General features: G+C 38.7%; 1 protein-coding gene across 1 annotated transcript in view; it reads right to left on the reverse strand.

Moving 5' to 3' along the window:
* Positions 1 to 7,162, reverse strand: part of LOC107725403 (Krueppel-like factor 7) — a 42,304-nt gene extending 35,142 nt beyond the window's left edge. The window contains exon 1 of the mRNA XM_016534647.1: positions 6,819 to 7,162. Within this exon, the coding sequence (XP_016390133.1) occupies positions 6,819 to 7,007 (189 nt within the window). The 5' untranslated portion in view covers positions 7,008 to 7,162. The remainder of the gene's footprint in view (positions 1 to 6,818) is intronic.
* Positions 7,163 to 8,542: the final 1,380 nt, after the last annotated feature.

The raw sequence follows: 8,542 nt of genomic DNA on the forward strand, positions 1-8,542 counted from the left end.
TTACTTTAATTTCTGTAGTATTTCTTACCTGAATAAAAACTTACTTAACCTGAAAAACGTAGTTTCATAGCTCTCTTTATTTATTCTATTGCATTTATTTATGCTGTTGTTTGCAATTTTTTTTATTTGTACTTATTTTATTACTGACTTTTTACTTGTGTTTTTTTATGAAAATAAAACGTTGCGTTGAAGAAAAGTAGATTTTTGTTTGTATATGCTGTCAATTATAGTTCTTAGAAAGAAAATCGGTATCGGCAGATCACACTAACAAAAAATCGGAAATCGGAAGCGGCCAAGAAAATTGCAATCGGTGCATCTCTAATTAAAACTAACATTAAAGACTACTAATTCAAGTAAATACTGTTCTTTTGAACTTTCGATTCATCAAAGAATCATGAAAAATAAAATGTGCCATGGTTTCCACAAAATATTAAGCAGCAATTGTTTTTATCTTTGATAACAATAAGAAATATTTCTTGTTTCACCAAATCAGCATATTAGAATGATTTCTGAAGGATCATGTGACACTGAATTGCAGCAGAAAATTCAGCATTACCATCAAAAAAATTAATTAATTTTTAAATTGTATTAATATAGACAACAATTAATTTAATTTGTAAAAATATATCACAATTTTTCTGTTACTGTATTTTGGATCAAATAAATGTAGCCGATAATTTTAAATAATACTAAATTACAATTAATTGTATATTTACACAGGAAGTGAACACATGATCACATAATCAAATTCTTAAATTGTTTCATTACCCTGACAATAATAATAAAAAAAAAACAGGATGCATTTATTTTGATGAAAACCACTGAATCCAATACAGGTCACGTTGACACCCTTTATAGGTTTTTTTTGGGGGGTCGTGCATTCTAGGGTTAAAAACTAAATTTATGTTACAAGCTTGCAAAACTGCATACCGAATATTATTTAAGACGGGTGCTGCACAATCACTGAATTATCAGACAATGACGAGCATGTCATGCAAGAGCGGAATGCAACCACATTCTTAAGTGATCTTGAGAAAGCGCCATATGTCTGCTTCGCGGGAGTCAAAAGACTAATGATGAAACAGGCTCTGTTTTTTACACCTGAAATCCACCCGCAGAAGTGAACCTGTCAGAAGGTACAGCGAGACATCTCGGCCGAGGCACTAATGATATCTCTGCATATTTAAAGACGCTTCACCTCTTATAAGGTTCCCACGTCGGGCCCATTTCTCGCTCGAGTCGACTGTCTTAAAGCAGTAGCCATGCGCTCTGCATGACAACCATATTGCAATAACTCCCAGAATTGACTCATGCGATGGAGAGCGCTATCGCTTTGTCATTTTCAATTACTGATGCTTGTCAGTAGCAATGGGATCAGTGCACTGATGTTATCTCAAGCAACCAGATCATTTCAGCTCCATTACACGGCGTGTTATCCAAAAATCTGTCGCTGGTTTCGATGATAAATGAGGACTGTGATGTAGTTAATATGAGCCAGCAAATCTGATAATGTAGAGGACTCAATCTCAGGGCCGTGCAATCAAGCGACAAGTGTGAATGGAATCTCTAAAGGGTGCGAATGGACCCATTTACAGATGCATATTGGTTTGGAATAAGCGCTGGCTAATGGTGTCTCAATAACATTAGCCGGCTGTGGATGCTCTAAAAAGTCTCTTTTGTGTAATATTTTAGTATTGAAAACAAGTCAGCCAGAGGACAGCCAGACTCAATTTCTTCTCCAAGCGAGTCACATGCACTAAACAACTAGTCCATAAATTATTCTTAAGAGGAAGAACTCTGTGTATTTTACTAAATGATCCATATGGTCTGACTCCCAGCATGAAGACGTGGCCCACGGAGCCGTGTGATCCGGAAACCTCTTTAAAATTTCACGGTGATGTGGCTGGGTTTGGCTCTCTCCGGCGGGCCGACTCGCACACTGTAAGAAGGTAGCTGTGGCGCTGAGAGAATTACATAACACACATTTCAGCAGTCATTGCCTACGGTAATGGGAATCCGCTCAGATCCATGGGCCTAAACGAGGAGGCGGATATGTGAGAGCTTGCGGCCACTGCCTGGACTGGCTCGAGCTTGGGTTGAAGATGGTTTTGCGGCATGCAAAACTCAGTTTCGATGCAACCAAGAATGGGGAAGTATATGGAAACATGGCTTCATCTTTTCGGTCTCTTTTTCTTTCCGGATTCTCGGCAGCCAGGGTTTCAGATTGGCAGAGACTGCAGCACGGAATATGCATGCTTGGCACTTTTGCACAATGCCTCCTGTCAATCCTCATAAGCATGCAACTACAGGAGCCGGTCTGTATGCAAAACTCAGTTTCGATGCAACCAAGAATGGGGAAGTATATGGAAACATGGTTTCATCTTTTCGGTCTCTTTTTCTTTCCGGATTCTCGGCAGCCAGGGTTTCAGATTGGCAGAGACTGCAGCACGGAATATGCATGCTTGGCACTTTTGCACAATGCCTCCTGTCAATCCTCATAAGCATGCAACTACAGGAGCCGGTCTGCAGTTTGGGACATGAGGCTGTGACATTGGATAAGATTTCAGAGGGGGAACGAGAAATGTGGCATGTTTTTGGTCGTTTTGCATCGAGGTTTGCCTACAGTGAAAAAAATTATGTGCAGAAACATTTTTCACTCAGAGATTGCTAGTAAATTTTACAAAGAAACAGCAAGTAACACACCGAATTAAACAACAAAATTTTGACGTAAAATAACTGAAATAGTATTTTCTTGTAAAAGCCACTCCAATTATTTACAACTTTGAAAAAACATAAGACTTCATGTATGAGTCACTGAATCATTTACTCAACCGATTCATTCAAAAACACATACTGATTCAATAATGCCACTATAAGTGTGTTGCAATGGTTCTGCAGTGGCTTGTTTCTAACTATTTTTGTTGGCAGAGCACAAAAAAGTCCAAGTTACTTTTTTTTTTTGGTCGTTTTTCTTTTGGCTTTGCATCAAAGTTTGGCTAAACTGAGAAAACACAATGGAAGCAATTTTCACTGAGGAATTGTTAGTAAATTAACAATTAGCAATTAACACAATTATTAACACAGAAAAACTGAAATAGAATATTGAATATAGCCTATATTGAATACAACTAAATATCTTCTTGTAAAACACACTACAATACTCGTTATTTACAACTTCGAAAAATCATTTTGGGAGGTTTGGGTTAAACAGGGTTGGTTTATTCTTAGACTTTTCTCCCAACTTTTCCTTTGGGGCATTTAGTCAAGAAAGCAACGTAATGACTTTAGAGAAGCGTTCCTGTAAGTAGTTGACACTGTGAAACACACAATGTGCTGCCGTAGCACAGTGCATTAGGCTCTTTGGAGAGTCATTACAGTATCAGTTACAGAGTATGCCCTGGCCTGAGGCTGCAAGAGAAAAAACGTCTGTGGTGGATCAGAGCGCCCAAAGATCCAAAACTACAAAAAAAAAATTCTTAACCACATCCTGATTACAATCTGACGTGGAAATACAAGAACCTCTTAAAATGAAGGGGTCAAACATCCTCTCTGTGATTATAGTATTAACACATAGATTAAATGTAGTAAGACCTTTCAAAGAACTATAAGTGTAAATTTCCTTTTGCGCTTGTCAGTCAGACTTCTAATGCTTATTAGTAGTTCATTGCTTGCCATATGACAAATCGTGTAAGAACAGCTGGGAAGCACCATTAACTAGCACCATTAAATGACTGAAACCTCATGCTGTGGGAAAAGTACTATTTTTGATATCTACATCCATTAACATTTTTCCTTAATCTCATAAAGCAATGCTACTTATTAGAGCTGGGTAATGTGCAATGGTGTGCTAATAGTGGGCAGGACTATTTAACATTATGTGATTAAGAAAATACAGAATGGGACATAACAGAGCAATTAAAACTCACTGCTTTGAGTGTACTGTTTGAGAAAGAGTTTCTGCACTGATGTCAGAATTATCATGAATGATCTTATCTTTTGATTAGCATCAATCATTTTTTTTTTTTAAATAAAGTAGGCTATTTAATTTACTGGATTTGGCAAAAAAATAGAAGTTTCCACAAAATTAATTAAAACAATTGAAATAAATACAAATATTTGCTTTAATAGTCAGTTTTTGTTTTAGTATTGAACATTTTCAGTGATTATTTCTGCTGGTTACACTGATTCACCAGTAGATGGTGACAAGCGACTGTATGAGTGAGTCATTCAACTGATTCTTTTAAAAACAGATCCGGTCAGGAGCGAAGCAAGTGATTGTCTTTATGAGTGAGTCAATGAATCATTCACTCAACTGATTTGTTCAAAAACACTGAATAATTCAGTAACGTCACTACTGTGTGTTACAACCGTTCTGCAGTGGCTTTGTTTCAAACTATTTTTGTCTGACAAAAAATAAAACACTGTCAATATTATGTCTAAAATGTAACTCATTATTAAATTCTTATTCACTGAACTGCTGTATAAAAGCAATATCACACTAGTAATCATCCTGTTTTTTTTTTTTAATGTTATTTAGTATTTAATTGTTTTACAAGATTCTGGTCATATCATCCACCTCTAATTCTTATTATTATGGTTAAACAGTGGGAAACATCTCATAAAGGCATTCTTTTTCTTGTCCCGCATGCACCACAACATGTTATTGCAGCTGCAAGCAAGATTTCAATACCAAGTCTAAAAATATCAGACAGTTGAAATGAAAGCTATGAGAACAAAAGACATTTCAAGTTCCCCTAAGTCCCAAAATAGATGTTATGAGACAAACGTACTTCAGAATAGTCTGATGTGCCACTGTATCCCATGTGTTCCAGAATGGTCATTCGGTTTCGATGGGAACAGACGCCATTCTATTCTCTGTTCCAATATTGCAGTTACCCTTCTCCACAGGAGTAGGTGAGTCACACTGACAGTCTCTTCAAGGTGAGATTTTTTTTTGGAATATCCTCTGTCATGGCTATAGGGCATGTGATGGTTGATGGAGTGGCTTCGGGCAAGAAACTTTTGTTCTATATTGAATCTTGCGACTACACAATCCCTCCTCAGCACTTTTCAATAGATTCTCGCTTGACATAGCTGGATACTTGAGCTGCACATATAAAAAAAACTGAATTGGATTTTTCTAGTAATATCATATTTATGACCTGAACTGGCCTCCGAGGTCTTCAAGTGCAACGTGTCAATATGATGACTGACATTTTGCTTAGCTAAAGTCAGGATGTTTTTACACACGGTCTCACACATCATCGCCATCCGCATTCAGTCAGTTCTAAACACAACCAAAAGCTTAACCTGAGGTGAAAAGCTGCAACGTCTAGAGAATAAGAAGTCTTGTAGGCCTATCAAAGCTTGGAAGAATACTGGCCTATTTCTTTCCACTTACTAGAGATTACACGGTTTGTGAGCAATATTCGCTGCTCTGGAGGAAGAAGTCTGGCCTTTAGGATCACTTAGCACTATAGAGCACCAAGGGCACAGGAGCTCTATTGAGGTCAAATGTCAGTCTTTGAGCATTTCTTATTCATATAAACCATTGAAAGTCAATAGCAAAGCCAAACACTGGCTTTCAAGCTCCGACAAACACACTTACCACTACACATTGCAGTCATATCGATGAACTTTCTTCTAGATGAGAAATTTAAATAATTTTTAAGTGCACATTTTAGTTTCTGTAAATGGTTACCATTCAACAGTTTTAATACCCTTTAGCTTCTTTGCATTTCGCTTAATGGTCCTGATAAGTGGATTTTTACATTGTACATTGTAATTATATTTATGCATGTGCATATGAATTAGAACATTACATTTTAGACACTCTTGCATATATCAATTTTCAAAATGACCAATACTGCAAGACCATCTATCAAAACTCAAGGTTAGAGGCATAATGACCAAATAATCCAACCAAAAAACCATGGTGCCAAAGCAGCCACCATTGCATGCACATGCTTTCACTTCTCATATTGAGAAAAATGCATGGCAGTGCAATCACAACCCATAGGTTAAGAAAAATGGCGGAGCAATCTAAAAATCAATGCACGCTGAGAAGGCAATGCACCGGCATCAATGGATGGACCACGCGTTGCCCCTTCAGCACTGCGGAGAGCACAACTCTGCGCAAAGCATGCCTCCATCCATGCGCCCGCGACGCACCACAGTCGTTACTCACATGTGCACGGTGCAAACCAATTCTGTTCTCTAAATGGATTTCATAAATCTCAAATCGTTATGAATGCACGCCGGTGCATAAACCAGCGTCCATGTGGATGTCAGTGTGCTTTGTCCACGCATGGCTCCATCCTAGTGGATGGGAAAAAGTGGCATTTACATTAAAATGAGTTGATTATACATAAGACTCTTCACAGTTGCATAGATGTGCGCACTGTATACTTCTGTCATGCACGTTTAACTGCCAGACACATCATGAGTCAATCACGCGCGTGCATTTATATATAATGCAGTAGAGTCGAGAGTCTGTGCAATGCCGATGGGACTGAAAAAACACTGATAGGACAGATGTAGATCTATTATTCAAAGAGCCTCTGTTTGTATTATTCAGATCTTAAATTCCCAGCATGTTTAGCTACATTGCACTTGGTCGCAAGAAATATGCGGTATGGCATTAAAACATCAACACACTTCTACCACATGGTATTTTTAAATGCATATGCAATAGTATGCAGAGTTGCAATAAATATTGTTTGTCGCGTCTTTATAAGTTGCGCGCACACGCAGGAGCACACTGACAAGCGGAAAAAAAAGTTGGATAAATGGCAAAAACAGAGATAAAAGCAATTCACCTGCTGCCAGTTTTCCTCCAGAGACGGCATCGCAGAGAAGTAGCCAGTGTCATGAACAAGTTGAAGTTCTTGAAAAATACTGTAATTGGCCAGAACATCCATGTTTGTGCAGCTAAACGGTGCGTTTGAGAGACTTTGATTCTCTGCGCGAGGAATCCGCGTTCGCTTCAGCGCGAGCGACTGAAACATTCAGATCAATCGCGAAACCCGAAACGTTTCAGTTCACTATGGATACTAAAATGTGTTTAAAAGTAAAGGATCCATCCACGCAGGTTTGTTTTCTTTCCTCACAATGTTTCTGGAAGGGGAGCAGCAGGAGCACAGTAGCTCACGGGTTACTGTGTCAGTCAGTGTGTGTGGAGCCAGCGTAGCGTCTGCGGATGCCCGCGAATCGAGGGGGCGTGTTTTTCTGTCAATCAACTTCGTGCGTAACCATATAAGGAAAAAAGGGACGACAACTTTGGTGGCGATTCAGAAAGGCGGGGCTAAACTCGCATAGTGGGAGGAGTTCGAAGCTGTAGTGGATCTCCGATTGGTTCTCTGAATTGTCACTCACAACATACATGCCTTTGAAAGCGCAGCTATTTTTAGACCCCTATATAACATGCGAATCAGCGTTCGAGCCTCATTCGAAGCTAGAGCGTCCAGAGAGTTACAACGTGGTGGTTTGGGTCTGCTCAACAGACTACAGTGGTAAAAATACACATTTAAACACACACGACACTTTAAATGTAAAAACAAAGCAAATGCTGACATAAAACCGTGCTCGCGATAGCACGGTTAAAACGGCTGTCACTTTTACTGTCATAGTGAAAAAAGGTTTGCTTATGAAATTCATATTTCATTTGATGTATTTGCTCAAATGGCATTTTAGCTGAAGTGAAGCGCACAAACGGACACAAGTACGCATATCTGTTTGATAAAAGTTAAAAACGTCCTCAACATGAACTCAAATTTTCATGAATTCAAAATTTCTTAAGGTAAAAACCTTTACATGATAGGCTACTTGTTTCTTCAAGATACTTCAAAGACTAACAATGTTATGATAATTTTTTGTGTCTGTCTATCTGTCTTTATCTAGCTGTATATCTAGCTGTCTGTTTACTTGTCTATCATGCACTGTGTAACCCTGACTTTTGATTTGCTATGTGCCGCTTAACTCGCATGTTATTTACATGGAAATCAGATGGCATATAAGCTTGAGTACCTCTTTGAACTATAAGTACTCCTCAGCCATCTCACAACATCCCTGACCTTGTGTCATGCATGTAATTAGATAAGTGGAACCTATAAACTGTGAGAGGCTCTGAAAGGAAAATCTTGACCAAATCTGTTCGCTGTTTCGTTTCAGCTGGAACGAAAAAAGGGGGGTGGGGGGAATCATGGAATAGGCTTTAGTTGTTATGGCTCATTTGATTTGAATTATTCATATTCTTCACCAGATGATACTTTGGCTCTTGGTGAGCATGTGTTATTTCTTTCATCTGGTACCTGCTCTGTAGATGGAAGGAACGAGGTATGAATGGATTCATGAATTCACCGGTGAGTCTAAGAGTGACCTTAAAAAACACTCTGGAGATGGAGGAGGTAAAGAACGAATGTGTTTCTCTCCTCTATAGCAGTTTTCATCCAAGATGGTCTGAGACGCTGGGATTTTCCTCTGTGCTATTAAAACAGAAGGCTGGGGGACAGAGGGATTGTTCCATCAAAAGTGAGGTCTTGAG

The sequence above is a fragment of the Sinocyclocheilus rhinocerous genome, unplaced genomic scaffold, assembly GCF_001515625.1.
Source record: "Sinocyclocheilus rhinocerous isolate Xijiao unplaced genomic scaffold, SAMN03320098_v1.1 scaffold1386, whole genome shotgun sequence".
NCBI classification, from domain to species: domain Eukaryota; kingdom Metazoa; phylum Chordata; class Actinopteri; order Cypriniformes; family Cyprinidae; genus Sinocyclocheilus; species Sinocyclocheilus rhinocerous.